Source organism: Cherax quadricarinatus, chromosome 18, assembly GCF_038502225.1.
Source record: "Cherax quadricarinatus isolate ZL_2023a chromosome 18, ASM3850222v1, whole genome shotgun sequence".
In the NCBI taxonomy this organism is placed as follows: Eukaryota; Metazoa; Arthropoda; class Malacostraca; order Decapoda; family Parastacidae; genus Cherax; species Cherax quadricarinatus.
The window spans coordinates 14863474-14885514 of record NC_091309.1 but is presented as its reverse complement, the minus strand read 5'-3'; the positions used below and the strand labels follow the sequence as shown (position 1 = coordinate 14885514).

Below are 22041 nucleotides of genomic sequence, written 5' to 3'. Positions count from 1 at the left end.
TAGAATTTTTAACACTACTTCCCCCTGTTTTAACAGGAGGATACCAGGTATTCCATAATGATAAATTTGTAGAAAAGACGATAATAAACGTATATTAGGTCACAAGTAATGGTCCTTTAGGAAATAGAAAAATTTAAAACCCCCAAAAATTTGGCCCCGATGAACGGGGCAAGGGTTCTAAAGGAATGAAAGGGGGAGTTTTAGACCCCTTTTGGCAATTTTTTCAACATAACTAAAAAACGGCCGGGGCGAAAGGGAAAATGGAAAATTGAACCCTTTTTTCCCAAAACAGGTGACAGGTCCATGAACTATAGACCAATAAGCCTAACTCCATAGGGGAAATTTAGGGAATCAAAATTGCGAGGCAGTTCACCCTTTTGAAAAGCAAAAATTAATCAAAATCTCAGCATTTTTTACAAAGGGGTTCTCCCTTTACGAATTTATTAACTTTTTCAAAAAGGTATTTGAGGAGGAGATCATGGTAATGAATATGATATTTTTATATGGACTTCAGGGGTTTTTTGAATCCCAACAGAGACTATTGAGGAAAATTTAAAAGCACATGGAATGGGAGGAAAAATTTTTTTCCGGGATAGAGGCATGGTGAAAAAGGCAGCAGAGATTTTGAAAAAAAGGGGGAGAAATCAGAGTGGGAATACGATGGGTTCCACGGGGGTGGTTTCCCCGCGTTCAAAACCAAACGCATAGATGAGGGCATAAGAGCGAATGGGAAATTTTTGCGATGACACCAAAAAGGGTCAAATTTCATTCGACGAGGACATTCGAGCACCCAGAAGATTTGAATAGACTATGCAGGGGGGAGAAGGGAGATGCAGTTTAATATAGACAAAAGCAAACAAAAGTGGCAAAAACTTCAAAATAAACAAATAAAGATTTAATATTAGGGTTGGAAAAGATTTAGGATTTGGGGAAGGGGAATCTGCCAAAACAACAGTGCATGGCGCCAATTAATAGAATCCTTTATTCAAGAAGCATAAAAAAGAGTCTCAGGGTTCTTCAACCTATACATCCTTTGGTTAGGCTCATTTAGATTATGCGACAGTTTTTCACGAAAGAATGGATATAAATTTTTTAAAAATGTACAAAGGAGGATGACAAAGATGATCCATGTATCAGAAACCTTCCTTGAGGATAGACTGGGGCCCTGAAACTGCACTCTAGAAAGACGAAATTAGGAATGATTGAGGTGTAAAAGGGAAGACAGGAATAAAAAAAGGGGATGAAAAGTGGTGAAAATATCTAGCCAGACAGGACCCCAGCAAGGGTTTTTGTTGAAAATTTTTCAGGAAATAAAAAAAATTTTTTTTAAAAGAGGTGGAGAGGGAAAAAACCCCTACTGCTATAGAGGCCAGAACTTTGGGCTTTAAAATGGTTGATAAATACATGAGAGAGTGGGTGGGTGGAGAGACCGATAGTTTTTAACAGGTCGGTTTGGGTTGCCCCCCCTTTTGTAAAGTGACCTGACCGTCTAGGTTGGGTCTTTTGGGTGGGAGATTGCCCTCCCCTCAGGGGAGGGGCCCTTTCTGCAGTGTTCCTTCTTCTATGTTCTAGTTCATGTTCATGAGAGATGTGGGGGGGAGTTAACCTGATATTGTGCACCAGGTCGGTTGCCGTGTTCCCCCCCGTCAAGGCCCTGACCTGACAGGGGGGGCATTTGGCTTGCCGGGGGGAATTTGGGACCTGCCCGCATGGGCCGGGGCCTTGCAGTTTTCCTTCGTTCTATGCCTTAAAGAGCACGTACTTCCCTCGCAGGCACGAGGGGGGAACTGTACCCTTGAGGGGAGCACTGAATCCTGAGTGGGGGAGACTGGCTGTAGGGCCAGTCAAAGGGAAGAGAATTAGGGAAGAGGCTTCCTGCCCTTCGGTCGGAACCAACGCACCAATCCGATGGTGGAGGGGGAAAAAAGGTCCAGCAAGCACTACCCAAAACACACCAACACGGGGGAATTAGAGGGCGGGTCGCATGTTTGGGCCACGCACCACTGAGCTAAGTCGATCACAACAGAGGGGAGCAGGAGGCAAATAGCAGAAGAGGGTGGGTAGTAGAGTAGCAGTAGTAGAGTAGAGACAAGAATTGAAAAAAAAGGTGAATAAACACATGCACAACCCCCCATCCAGGAACGTTTCCATCCAGCCAGCCACTTAGAAACGTCCACAAAAAAGACAGCCAGACGCCACATTTTCTTTTTTTCAACGGGTTTTTAGAGAAAAAAAAGGGGTAGTGGAGGGAAGAAGGGGAAAATAAGGAAGAGGGCCATAAATAAAAAGGGAAAGGGGGAGCACTAAAGAGAGCTGACCCCACAGGGGGGGAGAGCAAGGAGGGTGGAAAGGAAGGGGGAAAAAAAATAATGAAGAAGGAAAGAAACACGAGGCAGGAGAGAAAAGACAACCCAGAGGAAAAAAGGGAGAGAAAGGGGAAGGGGAAGAAGAAAAAAAAAGGGGGTTTCATAAGCAGGGTGTTCTAATTTTGAGCTTTTTAAATGTAGTGGGAGGGAAGGACTACAGAGAGAAAATAAGGTTCATAAAAAAGTTGTTTTAGAGAGGTTTCAAACAGACGGGACTGTCGAGGGAAAGGAAGACAGTTTTAGGAAGACACAATGGAGGGCTATGATCTCGACGACAGAAAAGAGCTTTTTAAGTGTCGGAAGCCTAACACTTTTTTTGTCCCCCCAAGTCTGCGAAAGAGATCGACCGTTTCCCCGAAGTATTGAAGAAAGGGGGAGCAAGAAATAGAGTAGAACCAGGAACATCTGTAGAGGGAGGAGAGGAAAGAGATTAGTGCGAAGAGTGTTATCTGGGAAGGTGTTTAATGTCTGGGGACGGAGAGAATTGTTGGGAAGACAATACCATTTAGGATCTTTATTTCGAAACTTTTGCCACACAGAGGCTTCTTCGTCGAGTACAAAAAAAAGTTAAAGAAGCAGAAGATACTTGAAGAGATGTAATATCCATCCCCCTTTAAAGTTTTGAGGGGTTATCCTCAGTCTGAGAAGAGATTTTCCATATGAAACAATATGGAGATGAAGTGACGGGATGGAGCCTTATATGCACCAAGAGGTGACGGGGGTCACTAGAAGAGGTGAACTCGATGTTGGGGGGAGGCCCCTCAAATCCAGCGTTCTCACTAGTAGAGGTTGTCGGGTGAAGGGGTCTGTACCAAGATACCCTTGTGTTGCAGTGTCTGACAGATTGAACTTTAAAAATGGTATAAGATACAAGGTTGTTAGGTAAAAATAGGGGCCAAAAGGGGTATCTTTTTTTCGAAATTTTTCCCCTACACAGACCCTTTCTTCAGTCGAGTACAGAAAAGTTGATGAAGCAGAAGATATTTGAAGACGATGTAATAGTCCATCATTTAAATTTTTGAGGGGGTCACCCTCAGTCTGAGAAGAGCATTGTTCCAATTTGAAACAATAGAGATGAAGTGACGGGATGGAGCCTTATAAGCACCAAGAGGTGAGACGAGGTACAGAAGAAAGAACTCAGATGTTGGGAGGTGGTCCTCCCCAAAACCACCCTTTCTACTAGTAGAGGTTGTCAGTTGATTGTAGGTCTGTATTTTGTCTCACCTCTTGATCGATAAGAGAACTTTCAAAAAAAATAAGGACTTTCCGACCTCTGTCCCCCTGACTTTGACCTTGTTAAACTGTTTTATCTGCCCCTCTTTCCCTATTTCTAGGGCCCTTCCCAAAAACTCATAAACCTGATATTCCTCTTCGCCCCTTTATCCTCTAGAGGTTCTGCCTTTTATTCTCTGTTTCCCAAAAAACCCTCACCCTTCTTGGTACTTTTCTCCTGCCCCCCTTTCCCACCTAAGACTTCATTGAATTCGCCTTTCCCAACCTGAAGATGCTTAGTCTTGACGTTGAGTCCCCCTTTCCCCAATGTCCTTTTTGATGATGTCCTGATTTTTAGAGAAAGGCCCATGAAGGGTTTCTTCATCTCCATCCCCACTGATGTCTTTTTTTATCTGATCCGCCCTGGGGTCCAACTTTTTTCCCCAAGGAAATATTATTCTCGAACCTTCGGGTCGCGGGCCTCTTCCCGCCCTTTTAATTTTTCATGAATACTTGGGAGACTGTTCTTCTTCCCCCCCCGATGTGCAACTCCCCTCTCCGCCATGTGGATGAATCTTGCTCTGTGGCCTCAGACCCCAGCCTTCCAACCTTTTTTAAGTCCAAATGTTGCCCTTCCATTAATTTTTGTGAAGGGGAATCTAATTTTATTCCCTTTCCTTTGATGTCCACCCCCGCCGAAAAGGTTTTTTTTCCCATCGAACCATGCACAGGGATGTATTCACTACTTTTCCATCATGCTTCCCGCAAGAAAGTGTTTATTCCTCTTTCTCCGTGCCCCCGCATCTGTGATCCCGTTCTTCCAGCAAAAATTTTATTTCTAATTGTTCTCCGTCTTGGCCCCCTTCCCATTTCATGACTCCCTCTCACGTGCTAAACGCAATTTCTTCTCCCAAATCCTACCATGGAACTTTCATCCTCCCTTTCCCAAATTTCCGGTCTTCTAATCTAAATCCCCCCGTCCCTTAGACATTGTTCCCTTCCCGCCAGATAACATCTTCCCAATCTCTTTCCCAACCTCCTCCCACAGATGTTCCGGGTCACTCATTTCTGCCCTCCTGTCCTTTTCAATATTTCGGGGAAACTGGTCGATCTCTTCTGACAGGCTTGGGAGACAAAAATAGTGTTGGGGTTTCGACACTAACAATGTCTTTCTGTCACGTCAGAGATCATAGCCATCCATTGACTGGTCTTCAAAACTGTTTTCCCCATTCCAACTCGAACAGCCCCAGTTGAACCCTCTCTAATACAAATTTTCCCTTTGATGAACCAGCCCTGGTTTCTGCCCGTGATGCCTTCCTCTCCATACAAAAATGCCCAAACTCAGAACCCCCGTGACTTAACCTGAATCCTATTTTTTTCTTTTTTTTTCTCTTCCCTTCCCCTTTCCTCCTTTTTCCCTTGGGTTGTCTTTCTCCTCCTGTCTCGTGTTTCTGTTCCTTCATTTATTTTATTTCACCATTTCCCTTCCCCACCCTGTGCGCTTGTCCCCCTTTTGTGGGTATTTGCCTCTCGGGCCCCCCTTCCTTTGATTTGACTGGCCGTCTTCCTTATTTCCCACCTTCCGCCCCACTACTACTACCTTTTCTTCTTCACTACAACACTGTTAAAATTTAAAGACACATGGGGCGTCTTTGTCTTTGTTGGAGTTTCGCCATCCAGGGCTGGCTGGCTGGCGAAAGCCGATGGGGACCCCGCGGGCATGTTTTAATTTCATCCTTTCGAAGAACCCTCCTGGGGGGAAATTTTCAAAAAAAAGATCCCTAACTGTTGCTTTGGTGTTTAAAAAATTTGTGGATTTTATACCATTTTAATGTTAATTTGTACACTACCCCACCTTTTCCCCTATATATAGCCGTCCGTCCAACCCACTGCTCTGCAATATTTTAATTTCCCCTTTGCGGCCCCGTGAAACATGCCCTCAACGCACCAAACTACACCCTACAAATCCCTAATGTCCTCTGATAATTTACTCCCCACCCCTCTGCAGCAAAAAAACTTACTTAAACTGCAGCGTGCCCAAAAGGCGCTGCGCTGGGTGTTGATGTCAGATGAGGATTCGCCACAAGCGATTTCCCATGCCCAGTTAGAGTCCCTGCGCTGAATCTGACAAGAGGCCGGACAGACAAAAAGAAAACCCTGAGACACGACAGACTACGGGACCTCCCCCCTGACGAAGACATTCGCAGACCCAAAAACCAACAAACCTTTTTCTACCCTTGCAGATCCGCTCCAACCCCTACTTACAAATAACCTTAGATCTGGGCAGGCCCTTCTAAGAAGGTACCATTCCTGCCCCCGCCGCCTTATTTTTTTGGGTTAAGACATGACTCAGTTCGCACCCTCTATCTAAAGGCCCAAGTCCCTTACTCCCAGCTCACCCCACCGGAGTCCCAACAGAAAAAACCAATTTCTTTTCAAATCTGCCCCACGATCCCCTTTTGCGCGGGGTTAAGCCCTGGTTTTTTCTACGACTAAGAACACTCTCTCCAGCACTTTCTTCGTCTGTCCGTTTTCCCCGCTTCCCATTTGGGATCTTACCTGAACTTTCGTTCTTTTCGCCGACCATGTTCACCCAAAATCATCAAAAACATCGCCCTCACCCGTGCCTTCGACCCCCGTCGAGGGGAACCTATAGTCATTACCAGCGCCGACACCCCCTTCATGATGCTTGAAAACCGTGGGGATCAAACCCAAAGGGAGTAATAAATGACTTACTAAACCTTGCCCCTGCTCCCGAAAGACTTGCCTACGGGTTTAAAATTTACAGCCATCCATCGAAAAGACTCATTCATCGTCGTCTGTATGACGATTAAAGCCTAAAAAGCTGATCGCCGACACTTCATGAAAACCCCAGAGACCGACAGTTCACCATCTCCTTCACCTTTTTGGGGGAAAAGTTCCGTTTTCCAAACGGCTGACAAACCGTCATTTTTTATCGAGAGATTCAAGTTTCATCGAGGAAAAAATATGGGCGTCGATTTAAAAATCACCAAAAACCCCAACGCCCTCAAGATTGCAACCTTTCCAACATCGGGTGGCTACTAGAGCACGTCTGAGGCCAGCATCTCCTACTATCATATCCATCCAAGTCACATAGAACCCGAACGTTTCGCCCACATCTCGCCATGCTGGACCTGCTACTCCTATCACCACTCAACGCCTGACTGTCCTCTGAAAGGGAAAAAGTACTGCACAAACTGCGGTAAAGACGGCCACGACTTCAAGGAATGTTCTACTACCACTACCTCTCCTACCTGCCTCAACTGCAAGGGTACTCACCACACCCTACGTAAAGAAGTCCTGTCTAAGAAAATCATTGAAGAAACCAAGAAGAACAACCCTAAATCGCCAACATACGCCGCCATTGCAAAAATTCAATCAGATACCACCGAACTCCTTCAAGCTACACAACAATCATCTCCACCCAGCCAGTCCCTCCTTGCTCTTCCTGACGCTGTTCCATCCAAGGTGCTATACTGTATGATGTATGCACACCTTAATAATGCTGCAAACCCTGGCTCATTCAACACGACAATCAATGAACTGTTTCGCCTAAACAACATGCCAAACTTCAACTTTCCAGACTCGCCTCCATCACAAGACCTCCTCAAGCTAATTCCAGATATTGTTAACTTCACCTCAACCCCTGGTCCTACTCGTATCTCTGACCAAGACTCTACTCCAGAACCAACACCACCGTCTACTGCCACCTCTCACCACCCACCACCAGCCCAACAAATCACAACCGACCAACACTCCCTGCCTCCTCTCAACACAGTCACAGAAGACGAAATAGTACCAGAACATTATGAACAACCCTCGGACAACGACGAAGTAGTAGTCGAAGAAGAAACCACACGCAACCGTTACCTAAGCCAAGCCTTTAATGGGTCTCTAACCTTCTACACCACCCCCAACCTCCCAACCGAAATGAGCGCAGCTGATATGCTCCACTTAATGAAAGAAGGAGCTGTTAAGTACACCTGCACCAAACCTCACCAAATTCCTTTTGAAAACGCACTATCTTACCTCGTGACGAATCTGAACTGCTCCAACCTCAGAATGCAACTATTCCACATGTCCAAGAGAGACTTCAAAAGACTCAAGAGTGGCTCCATCACCAGCGAAGTGTAGCCAAACACACAACACCCTTCCCAACACCTGACGTCCAAACCAGCTCTTCACCTCAGCCTGAAGCATATCAGTCAGCAAGCACTGTCTGCAGTCTGCTCTCTCCTCTATGTCCTCAACATGCCCTCTCTACACTGCCTCGCAGTGCCACGCAGCTGGGTTGGGTTAAGCCCTGGCTCTATTTCTACTACTAAGAACACTCCTCTCCAGCACTATTCTTCGTCTGTCCCGCCTTCCCCGCTCATCCCATTTGGGATCTTACCTGAACTTTCGTTCGTTCGTTCGTACCACTGTTAGTAGGTTATAAATGACCATAATTTTTAAAGGGGTGGACCGGTAAGCCAGCGGAAGGCCTCGGTCAGATGACCAAAAGCTCCAAAGGCGGGTCATCATCTGACTAAGACCCGCGTCAGGAAACATTTGTCCTGTTTCCTGACGAACCTTACCTAACCTAACCTCTGTTAGTGTGACTTTGTCAATGGTCCAAGTCGGACCGAAACGTCGTCGTAAGCTTCTCTCTTTTATGTGCGGGTTATTTGTGTACAGTTCAAGAATGCATGCAAGCATAGGACCTGTCTTTGTAATACTCATTTGTATTTTATAGTTATCTGTTTACAATAATGTCTTATCACTGACTTCATCATTGCTTAGTTAATTTTAAGCCAGCCCGTAATGCTATGCATATAAGTGGCTTTGGCATGCTGCTCTTACCTGTATTTTTTGTACCTCTGTTTGTATGCTAAATTTCTAAATAAATAAATATAAATAAATAAAGGTGCCTGATGAATTTAGCGTCAGTAAGGGAGGAATTTTTTTTTTTATTTTTTTTTAGCTAACACATGTAATCTCCCCTCATTCCTAGTATATCTTCTTTTTTTAGTGTAATAATAAGATATTATCTCCTTTATAGAATGCTAGTAAGATATTATTTCCTTAATATTATAACAATAAGGTAAAAGGACCCCAATGGAAATAAGTCACTGTCTGACTTTTTTGGGCTATCTTAGGTTCCTCACCCCTCAAAGGAGATTCCTTGATGCTGGTGAGGGGCTCTTGATCTAGGAAATTGGATCTGTGCTCCAGTTCCCTGAATTGAGCCTAAATGCCTCCCATCCCCCCCACATGCGCTGTATAATCCTACGGGTTTAGCGCTCCCCATGATTATAATAATAATAATTAGGTTCCTCACACATATACTACGATGTATGATAATCTGTGTAACTGAATTTGTGTTAATCTCAATAAACTTAACCACAAACGTACCGTGTTTTTTTTTTTTTAGTATCTACACTACACAGCTCAGTTTTCAGGAGCCTTTACAAGCACAAGAAAAACAAGACAATAATATTTGTAAGTGTGTTTTTAATTTAGTTCTGGTATTTTGAAACTTACAATGGTTTTTAATATATTAAATGGTAAGTAAATGCCTCATCTGCTAGTGGTAATTTATCTCCAAGAAGAAATAGATTCGTTAGGTAATATTAAGAACCTCTTCATAAAATTTACTGTAGGTTTTGTAATAATAATCATCTTTATTTCTACAGTTACATGATACAACTTATATAGACCTAGGTGACAGCAGCAACATACTATATAGAGCATTTCGGGCAAATTAGGTTAATTTTGTCCCCAGGATGCGACCCACACCAGTCGATTAATACTCGGGTACCTATTTTACTGATATAATAATAATATATCTTTATTTCTACAAGTACATGTACAAGGTATACAGGCCTATCTGACATCAGTGACATACTACTATATAGAAAGCCGCTTGTTATGCTGAGCATTTTGGGCAAATTAGGTCAGTTTTGTCCCAGGATGCGACCCACACCAGTCGACTAACACCCAGGTACCCATTTTACTGATGGGTGAACATAGATAGCAGGTGTCTTACGGAAACATGATCCCATTGTTTCCACCCATACTGGGGATTGAACCACGAACCTCATTGTATGAATTGAGTGTGCAACCAACCGAGCTACAGGACACCATACTTCACACATTTTTTTTTTGACATTTTTGAGGACACACACACACATGGGTACATAAAAAGTACATTACGTAGATTTAACCTCAAACCTTAGGGCTTTAGGGACTGACTACCTCTTGTTAAGGGTGAAGGACTGATCACTACAACTACTGTCTCTAGTGTTGCATGTGACTGAAGAAGCTTGTTATACAAGCGGAATATTTTGTCAGTAAAGATACCATGAATAATAAGATACCTCCACCTCTCTTCTATCATCTCCCTCACTATTGTATATATCACTAAATGACCCATACTGATTTATCCATTCTATGAGTGTAATGATGATAATCCTGTTGTGAAAATATAGAATCAGGGAGGGGAGCATTCCTTTATGAATGTACAACTTACAGTATTGCCTTTCAACAAAATTTTTAGCATTTGCAATACAGTATATATAAATCAGGAAGAAAAGTTCCCAGAAGGGTCATTGCAATTAAAGCTGTATACTGTACATAGGTTCTTTCTTTCAAATATTATTTATAAACCTTTAATATACTTTAATATATCTATTTCAGAGCCTATACTTGCCATTACTAGTTACAAAATGAGAAGACGTGCGGGTGTTGGTGCTATTCAGAGACAAAAGATCCAGCAAGATAAGTTTAAAGAGAAAGGGAGTGAAATACAAGAAAATCAATTGGAACAGGTAAGAAATGGAGGAGCAGTTTACTGTTATGTCTTCATTATTTCTGAAATGTGTGGAAATTCTGAAGTTGTAGCCTCTTTTTTTATTGTCCACTTGCAGTATTTTTATAAGGTGTGGACACCAGCCTTCCATTGCATATTAGAATTTTGGCCTACTCACTAATGTGTACAGTGGACCCCGCCTTACGATATTAATCTGTTCTTGAGAGCTCATCGTAAGCCGAAATTATCGTAAGGCGAATTAATTTTCCCATAAGAAATAATGGAAATCAAATTCATCCGTTCCTGACACCCCAAAGTTTGAAAAAAAAATTTTTTTTAACCACATGAAATATTAATTTTAATACACACAAACTGAAGAAGACATGCACAATTACTACTCTACTAAGAATAGAATACATGACACTTACCTTTATTGAAGATCTGGTGATGATTGATGGGATGGGAGGAGGGGAGAGTGTGGAAGTTATTTCCATTAGGACTTGAGATTTACCTGGAGTTTACCTGGAGAGAATTCCGGGGGTCAACGCCCCCGCGGCCCGGTCTGTGACCAGGCCTCCTTAGGTCATTGTCCCAGGATGCGACCCACACCAGTCGACTAACACCCAGTTACCCATTTTACTGATGGGGAACATAGACAACAGGTGGAAAGAAACACGCCCAATGTTTCTACTCTGGCTGGGAATCGAACCCAGGCCCTCGCCGAGTGAAGCGAGAGCGTTAACCACCAGGCCACCAGAGGTGGCACTAGGACCAGCTTGAGAGCCACTAGACCTCTGTCGCACAAAAAATCTGTCCGTTTCTTTAAGACTTTCCTAAAATGGGCCATAACATTGTCATTCTACAGGTTGCCAACACGGCTTGCAGTAGCTGTGTCAAGGAGATTTTCATCCGTAAAGGTTTGCAGTTCAACCCACTTTGCACACATTTTCTTAATCTCTTTTTTCAATTCCATACTAATTCTCACCCTTTTTACCACAGGGATGGCACTAGAAGCTTTCTTGGGGTTCATGGTGACTTATTTTGCAGTTACAAGCACTAAAAACACTGGGATAATGTGAAATGTACCAAATGTATGTGTAGATGCGGCCGCACTGGCTGGCTTGTAAACACTGGCGCTGAGGCCACACTTGGGACGCGTCCTGGACGAATCACGTAAGGCGAGTTTTTTATCGTGAGGCGAGGCAAAATTTTTGCGTTCAAATGCTTCGTATGGCGGATTTAACATAACGCGATGCGTTCGTAAGGCAGGGGTCCACTGTATTTTGATATTTTCTTACATTTCTCCCTCTACTTGCAGTATTTAAAGACTGTTTTAAAGTTACTGTAGCTAGTGTAGCAAATAAGTTTCTCCGGATTTTATTTATGTGATCTTGGTTGCTCTTAGGTCTTGCTCTCTTATGTATGTACCTTTGATGAGTTTTGAGAGTCTTTCTACTCTCAGAGCCTGACCATGGGCCTGGCATGTTTCACTTTCAGTTCCATTATATGCACTTTTTGTGTTTATCTGCATTAATAGCATCAACCATCTATCGCTGAATCTTCTTGAATTATCCAATGTTTCTTGGAAGGATTTCCAGTAATTTACATAACATTGCATAGATTTTTTCCATTTGCAAAGAGATTTACAGCATAGTACAGTAAGATAGTCTTTTAAAATCAGAGTAAAAATATGTTGACCTCTCATTCCATAAGTTTATGTCAATAGTTGTTTTAACTGCTCTGGTAAAATACAAGATAGATAATTTTAGAATTTAGAGGTTGTCTCCAGCAGCTGTGTGTTTTACTAATACTGTATGTCCAAATTTTTATAATTGCAGTTCTGTTGGTTTAAATTATCCATAATAATAATAATAATAATAATAATGAAATTAAGACACATGTGCAACATCTGGGTATCTTCATTGTAGACGTTTCGCCATCCAGTGGCTTTATCAATACAAATTCCAGGACATAACTTGAAGATAGTAGAATTATGTACAGAAGATGAGGTAATCAGTCCCTCAACCTAGGAGTAGGTGCGAAGAGCACCGTAGTCATGGAGATTCTGAAGTAGAAGCAAGGCGCCTGACGCTTATATACTAATGTCAGGTGGAAATGGGACGGGTAGCAGATGAGGGCATAGTCACTGGTAGGCGGGAATCCCCAGTGGAAGTAGGTCCTACCCAAAGAGATGGGTTAGTTGTAGTAGTAGTTGTCGTAGTCGTGAAGGTTATGTACTATCTTCAAGTTATGTCCTGGAATTTGTATTGATAAAGCCACTGGATGGCGAAACGTCTACAATAAAGATACCCAGATGTTGCACATGTGTCTTAATTTCATCTTGTCAGTATTTTATACCATTCTTGTACAATAATAATAATAATCCTTTATTTCTACAAGTACATGATACAGTTTATGCAGACCTTGCTGACATCATTGACATACTACAGTGGAACCTCAAATATCAAACTTAATCTGTTCCAGGAGCTAGTTCTAAATTAAAAAATCTGAAAAGCGAAGCAATATTTCCCCATAAGAAATAATGGAAATACAATTAATCCGTTCCAGAAACCCAAAAATATTCACAAAAAAAAAAAATACATTTAATTATAGTTTTACATACACACTACAAATATAGTGTTCAATTATGTATTAATAAATTTAAATAAACATATAAAATAACATTTTTACTTACCTTTATTGAAGATTGGTGATGGCATCTGGAAGATAGGGAGGAGGAGAGAGGGAGTTGGGGTTAGTGTTTGGAAGGAGAATCCCCCTCCATGAAGACTTCAGGTATCATAGCCCTCTCTGGGGTTACTTCCCTTCTCTGTATTTTAATGCCACTACTACCAGCTTGAGAGTCACTGGACTGTCTACAGTCCTGTTTCTGTCTCACAAAATAACTGTCCACAGTCCTCTCTGTCTCACAAGATAACTGTCCACAGTCTGTTTCTGTCTCACAAAATAACTGTCCACAGTCCTCTGTACATCCTGGCAAGCTAAACAAGTCTCACACCACTCTCTATTATTTCCTTCACATCTATGGTGTTTCTCACTTTCTTTACCACAGGGGTACCATTAGCAAGTTACTTTGGGCCCATGGTAGCTTATTTCACAGTCCCACAAGCACTAAACAGAATGAAATAATTGTAAAATGTTTGAATGAGAGCGCAGGTTAGTGTTCAATCAAGCATCAACAAAACCAGACTGGCTCACGGCGCCTGCACGGGGGCGCGGACAGAGCGGGCTGTCGTACAGGTCTGGTACCTGGCGGTTCGAAAATAGGGCCGAGTTTGATAATAGGGACAAAATTGGTTCGAAAAAAGTGTTCAATTTTCAAAAAGTTCGATAAATGATACGTTTGAAATTTGAGGTTCCACTGTATATAGAAAGCCCATGGTTATGCAAAGCATTTCCGGTAACTTAGGTTAATTTTGTTTCCAGTATGCGACCCATACCAATCAGCTAAAACCTGCTTGCTGCTAGGTGAACAGGGACAGCAGGTGTCTTAAGAAAACACGCCTTATGATTCCACCCATACTGGGGATCATATCATGGACCTGTTCAAAGCACCATGATATTTTACCCTACCCCCTCGGTGTTCTTGCTCTTACACTTTGTGGGCACCTAGCTCCCTTGCAGTGCTGCTCTTTCTTAGTATTTGACTGGCTCTTCCTCCTCTTACTACCTCCCCACTACTACTTCCTTCCATCTCCACTACTACTACTACTACTACTACCACCTCCTGCCTATATATACCCTTCCTGCACTCCTTTTCACAAGTGTGACTTTGTAAATGGTCCAAGTCGGACCGAAACATCGTCATAAGCTCCTCTCTTCTATGTGCGGGTTATTTGTGTATTGTGTAGCATATTGCCCTTGCATGTTCATGGTGTATCCCTGTATAATGTTTGTAAAAAGTGATTTCAGATATGTAACCTCCCAAAAATAGGAAATCCTTTATAAAATAAGTTATTTTTACATCTCTTACAACAACCCCCATTCCAAGTGGCCATCCCCAGCAAATGAACATAAATACAGCCTGGGGTTCTCTCTCTTTCTCAATTCTTTCTTGCGTAACTCTTTCATTTCTGTTTAACCCATCTCTTGGCACAATTAAGAATATTTTAATATTTATAATAGGGATTAAAGGAAATTATTTGTGTACTGTATATACAGACAAACACTTTGTGTGTGTGTATATAAACAAGCAGTTCTGTGTATATAGACAGGCAGCTCTGTGTATATAGACAAGAAACTGTGTATATAGACAAGAAACTGTGTATATAGACAAGCAGCTCTGTGTATATATAGACACTCAGCTCTGTACATATAGACAAGCAGTAAATGTAGGGTCCTGAAGATTGGGGAAGGAGCGAGAAGACCAGAAATGGGGTATAGACTAGGGGAACATAGGATGCAGACTTCAGTCAGAGAGCAGTGAGCATAGCACACATATTGCCAGAGGCTCATATCAGCTGAATAACCTCTGCAACCAATGCTTGTCTGGCAAATCTTGGAGTAGCCCCCAGGAATGTCAACAAAGAGTCAGTCCTGTCTTTGTATACAACATATGTCAGGCTCACTTTGGAGTACGCAACATCAGTATAGAACCCTCACCTGAAAGAGTGTGCTGAGATACTGGAGAGAGTGCAGAAGTATGCAGCAAGGCTTGTTCCTGAACTAAGGGGCATGAGCTACAAGGAAAAGCTAACGAAATTGAATCTAATGACATTGGAGGACACAAGAACCAGGGGAGACATAACATAATACTCAGAGGAATTGATAAAGTAGATGGGGTAGGCTGTTTGAGAGGTGAGGAATGGGTCCTCAAGGGCACAGCTGGAAGTTAAAGATGGATGAACCACGGGGATGTTAGGAAGTATTTCTTCAGTTTCAGAGTGGTTGGGAAGCAGAATGATCTTGGTAAGGAAGTGGTAGGGGCAGGCTCCATATGTAATTTTAAGAACAGGTACAATAAGGCCCATGAGGCTACAAGGGCAAGTTAGAGGCTAGGCAGGGATCTGAGACATGACCCCTGCATCCACATACATACATACATAAATGTTGTGACTGCAGTACTGTTAATTTCATTGTTAAAAAGATTAATAGGGAAAAGTATTGTATATTTCATATGATGTATTGTCTAGGAATGAATCTCTGATTAAATGAATGTCTGGAAAATAGGGTTTGCTTAATAAGAAAATCACCTAGACTGATTTATTTGACATTCCTCCTGGTCATTATTACTGTAAGAATAAGAAAAAGAAGAAGAGGCCATTTTTTAATTATTGTATTTGAATGATTTATTATGCATTAGATTTTGGGTAAGCTGTGCCATTTGAAGGTTAATTTAATGGATTAATACAGCAAACCTGTGCAGTTAAGTGTAATATCTAACTAGTTACTGGTATAAAGGAAACTACTGTATCTCAAATTTGTATTTATTCTATAAAATGCAGTATTTAATAGAGCTGTCTTTGTTTTCAGATGACTCTTCAGATGGAAAAATTCCGTGAAAAGTTAGAAGAATTTGCCGCCAAGCACAAGACTGAAATCAAGAAAAATCCTCAGTTTAGAAAGCAGTTCCAGGAAATGTGTGCCTCTATTGGTGTTGATCCTCTTGCATCTGGCAAAGGTAAGTGACCAGTTGTCCTTTCTGTATTTGGGTAGCTTTTGCCTGCTCCACATATATATAACCACTTATATATAACATTGGTTATATATTTTTTCACAGTATACCTGGAGTATACATGGAGAGAGTTTTGGGGGTCAATGCCCCTGTGGCTTGGTTTAAGACCAGGCCAGTGGTTTTATATATATAACCATTGTGAAAAAGTAGTGAATTTCCAAGTACTTTTGTGATTTCTTACATTATCAAGGAACAGTTCCTTGATAATGTGATAAATCACAAATGCTTGGAAATTCACTGTTTTTTCAGTGGCTATTTTGCAAATTGTAATATCACCTGTTTCTGTGGTCTTATTACATATTGTATTGTGTATACAGTGTATGTATATGTACTCGCCTATTTGTAGTTGTGTATGCAGGAGGGCCCCGATTATATGGTGAGTTAGGTTCCAGGGCACTGCCATAAAGCAAAAATCACCATAGAGTGAATCGCCTTTTTTTACACTTTTAAATACATACATATACAGTAATGCCTGATGACATGTTTGCACTACCATATGTGAAGTGAACAATAGACCTAGGCCTAAAAACAATAAAAAAGTAAAATGCGCATACAAGTACCATCCGACTTAACACCTGCTCGACATACAACCATTCGTACTTACGACTGTACGTCTGGCAGCAGGGCTGGGCGGGCCGATGCATACTACTGTATGACAGTTGACCACTACTCACAGCAATGCTCCATCTCAGGAGAGCTCTCACATCAGGACAGTAAATTTCACCATGGCCCCTAAGAGGAAGTCTGAATCTTTCACTGGAGCTTGTGGCAAGAAAGGCTCTTACTCTCGGCCAGAAGATGAAAGTACAGTGGAACCTCGGTATTTTATTATTATTATTATCACACTGGCCGATTCCCACCAAGGCAGGGTGGCCCGAAAAAGAAAAACATTCACACCATCATTCACTCCATCACTGTCTTGCCAGAAGGGTGCTTTACACTACAGTTTTTAAACTGCAACATTAACACCCCTCCTTCAGAGTGCAGGCACTGTACTTCCCATCTCCAGGACTCAAGTCCGGCCTGCCGGTTTCCCTGAACCCCTTCATAAATGTAACTTTGCTCACACTCCAACAGCACGTCAAGTATTAAAAACCATTTGTCTCCATTCACTCCTATCAAACACGCTCACGCATGCCTGCTGGAAGTCCAAGCCCCTCGCACACAAAACCTCCTTTACCCCCTCCCTCCAACCTTTCCTAGGCCAACCCCTACCCCGCCTTCCTTCCACTACAGACTGATACACTCTTGAAGTCACTCTTTTGCTCCATTCTCTCTACATGTCCGAACCACCTCAACAACCCTTCCTCAGCCCTCTGGACAACAGTTTTGGTAATCCCGCACCTCCTCCTTACTTCCAAGCTACGAATTCTTTGCATTATATTCACACCACACATTGCCCTCAGACATGAAATCTCCACTGCCTCCAGCCTTCTCCTTGCTGCAACATTCATCACCCATGCTTCACACCCATATAAGAGCATTGGTAAAACTATACTCTCATACATTCCCCTCTTTGCCTCCAAGGACAAAGTTCTTTGTTTCCACATTCTCCTAAGTGCACCACTCACCCTTTTCCCCTCATCAATTCTATGATTCACCTCATCTTTCATAGATCCATCCGCTGACACGTCCATTCCCAAATATCTGAATACATTCACCTCCTCCATACTCTCTCCCTCCAATCTGATATCCAATCTTTCATCACCTAATCTTTTTGTTATCCTCATTACCTTACTCTTTCCTGTATTCACTTTTAATTTTCTTCTTTTGCACACCCTACCAAATTCATCCACCAATCTCTGCAACTTCTCTTCAGAATCTCCCAAGAGCACAGTGTCATCAGCAAAGAGCAACTGTGACAACTCCACTTTGTGTGATTCTTTATCTTTTAACTCCACGCCTCTTGCCAAGACCCTCGCATTTACTTCTCTTACAACCCCATCTATAAATATATTAAACAACCACGGTGACATCACACATCCTTGTCTAAGGCCTACTTTTACTGGGAAATAATTTCTCTCTTTCCTACATACTCTAACTTGAGCCTCACTATCCTCGTAAAAACTCTTCACTGCTTTCAGTAACCTACCTCCTACACCATACACCTGCAACATCTGCCACATTGCCCCCCTATCCACCCTATCACACGCCTTTTCCAAATCCATAAATGCCACAAAGACCTCTTTAGCCTTATCTAAATACTGTTCACTTATATGTTTCACTGTAAACACCTGGTCCACACACCCCCTACCTTTCCTAAAGCCTCCTTGTTCATCTGCTATCCTATTCTCCATCTTACTTTTAATTCTTTCAATAATAACTCTACCATACACTTTACCAGGTATACTCAACAGACTTATCCCCCTATAATTTTTGCACTCTCTTTTGTCCCCTTTGCCTTTATACAAAGGAACTATGCATGCTCTCTGCCAATCCCTAGGTACCTTACCCTCTTCCATACATTTATTAAATAATTGCACCAACCACTCCAAAACTATATCCCCACCTGCTTTTAACATTTCTATCTTTATCCCATCAATCCCGGCTGCCTTACCCCCTTTCATTTTACCTACTGCCTCACGAACTTTCCCCACACTCACAACTGGCTCTTCCTCACTCCTACAAGATGTTATTCCTCCTTGCCCTATACACGAAATCACAGCTTCCCTATCTTCATCAACATTTAACAATTCCTCAAAATATTCCCCCCGTCTTCCCAATACCTCTAACTCTCCATTTAATAACTCTCCTCTCTTATTTTTAACTGACAAATCCATTTGTTCTCTAGGCTTCCTTAATTTGTTAATCTCACTCCAAAACTTTTTCTTATTTTCTACCTCGGTATACGACCTTAATTCATTCCAGAAGGCTGTTCGAGTGCCGCTCCGTGTGAGTATCGAACAAGTTCTTCCCAACCAATTTTCTGTTTGGTTGGCAGTTATCACTAATCGTCGTAGGCCCCATGGTGACATTTATACAAATAATACAAAAAAAATACACTGAAAAATGCGAAGAAACATGAAATAGTTTACAGTGAAGTTCTGGCAGGTCATACGTATTTGTTTGGTGGAGTGCTGAGCTTTGTTCGTGTAGGGAGCTGGTCATATACTGAGGTTCCACTGTAATTAAATAGTATGTGGATGGAAAAAACATCAACAGCATGTCTCGCCATCTTCAGCTCTCCCATTTCACTGTGTCGACTATACTTAAAGATAAAGAGCTACCTGTTCGCCGGGTCACCATCTGGAGAAGACCCGGGCCAGAAGTACCGGCAAATCCCTAATGAATGAAGAGCTACCTGAGTAAATTCTTGGGTAGCTTTGGGTAGGGGTGGTTTTGATAAGGCCCTGCCTTGTATGGGCCAGTAGGCCTTCTGCAGTGTTCCTCCATTCTTATGTTCTTGTCAAAGAAGCAGAGAAATCTTCAACCCCTATGAAGTCGACAATTATCACAAAGAAACGTGAAGGCCCAATTGTCAAGATGGAAAAAATGCTTAGTGTTTGGTTAGAAGATTATAGGCAAAAAAAGTGAATGTGATGCTTTCTGAAGTGCAAAGAGAAGCAGAAAGTTTGTTTAACATGTTGAAACAACGTCCTGATGAGGGATATAGTCAAGAATTTATTGCAATTGATGGGGGGTTTAGGAGATTTCGTCAGCGATACCAAATTCATTATGACATCATGCCCTACCCAGTATGTCGGCAATTTTCTAAGGTTTGACTTGCGTCCATTTTGACTTACGACCGGTTGGTTGGAATCAAGGTTGGTCGTAAGTCGGTTGATACCTGTACAGTACACTCATTACTTACTTTAAAATATTTTTGTCTTTAGCTTATACATGTAGTGGGTGGTGAGGAGTATTACTGCCTGGCAAAAGTGTTAGCCTGTATTAATTACTTATGTTTAACAGTATTTTATTATGTAGATGAATGGTTCAGAGAACCATCAAGTTGATAAATTAGACACATGTGTAACACTTAGATATCTTTAATGAGGAAACGTTTTGCCACACAGTGGCTTCATTAGTCCATACAAAGGAGAATGGTGAAGAGCAGGAGTTTTGAGGTAATCAGTCCCTCAGCCTAGAGTTGATGTAATCAATCCATCAATCTTGAAAAGAATACAGCATATGTGTGAAGAAGTGGCTTATATACTGAAGCCACTGTGTGGTGAAACATTTCCTCATTAACTCCTTGACAGTCGCAACCCCAAATCCTGAGGTGTTTCCTAGTGTCGCAAAATTTTCAAAAAAAAAAAAAAAATAATTTTTTATGAAATGATAGAAAATCTTTTCCCGATTGTAATGACACCAAAAGAACGAAATTTGATATAAAACTGATGGAATTATGCTCTTGTGAAGTTAGTGACCTTGGCGATATTTACAAATCTGCGATATCGCCCAATTTGAGCCCTATTATCAGCTAATTCCATAGCTATGTTATGCAGACTACTGCAGTATTGTAATAATTGTATAAATAATGTCAACCCATTAATGACTGCCTGTTAGAATGACTACTTGGACATTTATTGGAAAATGACACCGTTTGTTTACTTTTGAACATCGGCAAAAATCAAACATTCCCCTAATTTGAGCTCCATTTCAAGGTTCTTTTCATAGTAAAACCAACCAAAATCACCTCTATTTCTATAATATGTTTTCCATTCTATCAAATGAGACCAAGAAAACGAGAATACAACCATAAATACTATACAAAAATAGACCACAAAGTCGGCATTTTAATTAAAAAAATGGTCGGAGTTTTTTTTTCTCATTATGCACTGCGTGCTGCAGGATTTTTTTTATATGGTGCACACTGACCACACAGACCCATTCTCTCACATGTGGGCCTACCAGCTTTTTCCTGCTTGATTTGAAGCCACTAGAATTTATGAGTATATATACGTCAAAAACAGTGGCTTGTAAGATGTATATATACGACCGAAACAGTCAGAGGGTTAAAGATACCCAAGTGTTGCACATGTGTCTAATTTTTCAACTTGTCGGTTCTCTGAACCATTCATCTAACTTCCTGTCAGACATGGCAACATCTTGGGAGCCTATATTTTTATGAAAAAAGTTGGCGATAACTGAACATCACGAAAACAGAGCCTAACGAAAACGGAGGATCCACTGTACTGACTATCTGCTCCTCCCCCTATAATAGTCCATGAAATCGAGGATTTACTGTTTTTTTTTTATTTCTCTGGGGAGTGCAAAACCCATAAGGATCATACAGTGTTTGTGAAATAGGAGCCAGCCAGGAGAGGAAAAGTAATTCCAATTTCTTGGATCAAGAGCCCTTCAAATGTATCAAGGCACCCTCACTCTTTTTAAGGGGAAAAAAGTTGTAGAGGAGACCCAAATGTGAAAAACTACTATACTGGTATCTTTTACTGGGCTCCTTTATGAAAGCTGCCGTGTAATGCCTTTCATGACTTACTTTCTCTTTAGTTCCAGCATCTTGCTTCCTTTTCATTATCATGTTATTTATTCTTGCAAAAAAAATACTCTTTGGAACCTTAACATTTTTATTCTTTTATATACATGTATTCAGTTGATTGTTGCAGTTGAAACCGATGACTTATTTTTATTTAAGAAAACTATCATTCTGATATTTTAATGATGATGCTATTTTTCTTCTTTACTTCCAAATTTTCTTTTCACAATAATTTAACTAAATTTATATCAGCATTTTATATTTTAGGGTGGAAATAATTAGACGAAATTTGAAATAGATAATATATTTATTATAAATATTTACATTGGAAGAATTAAAGACTTAGAATGAAACCAGTGCACTGAGGCAATAGTTAAGGCTTATGGCATGAGAGAGGAAGACTCCAGGTACATAAGTTCATGTACAATGTGTGTTTACAGTACAGCACAACATACATACTGTACATCAAAGCACTCCAGAAAGTAGGAAAATGGTTGACAAAGTCTCTAGGGATTTA

At 41.4% G+C, this 22041-nt stretch overlaps 1 protein-coding gene across 3 annotated transcripts in view; it reads left to right on the top strand.

Moving 5' to 3' along the window:
- The first annotated feature begins 8936 nt into the window (after nucleotides 1–8936).
- lsn (vacuolar-sorting protein SNF8) overlaps nucleotides 8937–22041 on the top strand; it is a 112631-nt gene continuing 99526 nt past the window's right edge. Inside the window, exons 1-3 of one of the 3 annotated variants that reach the window (XM_053777646.2) lie at nucleotides 8937–9080; nucleotides 10278–10408; nucleotides 15883–16030. In XM_053777646.2, the coding sequence (XP_053633621.1) occupies nucleotides 10307–10408; nucleotides 15883–16030 (250 nt within the window). In that variant the 5' untranslated portion in view covers nucleotides 8937–9080; nucleotides 10278–10306. Of the gene's footprint in view, nucleotides 9146–10277; nucleotides 10409–15882; nucleotides 16031–22041 lie in introns of all 3 variants that reach the window. The other 2 variants (XM_053777647.2, XM_053777644.2) reach the window with 2 other exon arrangements.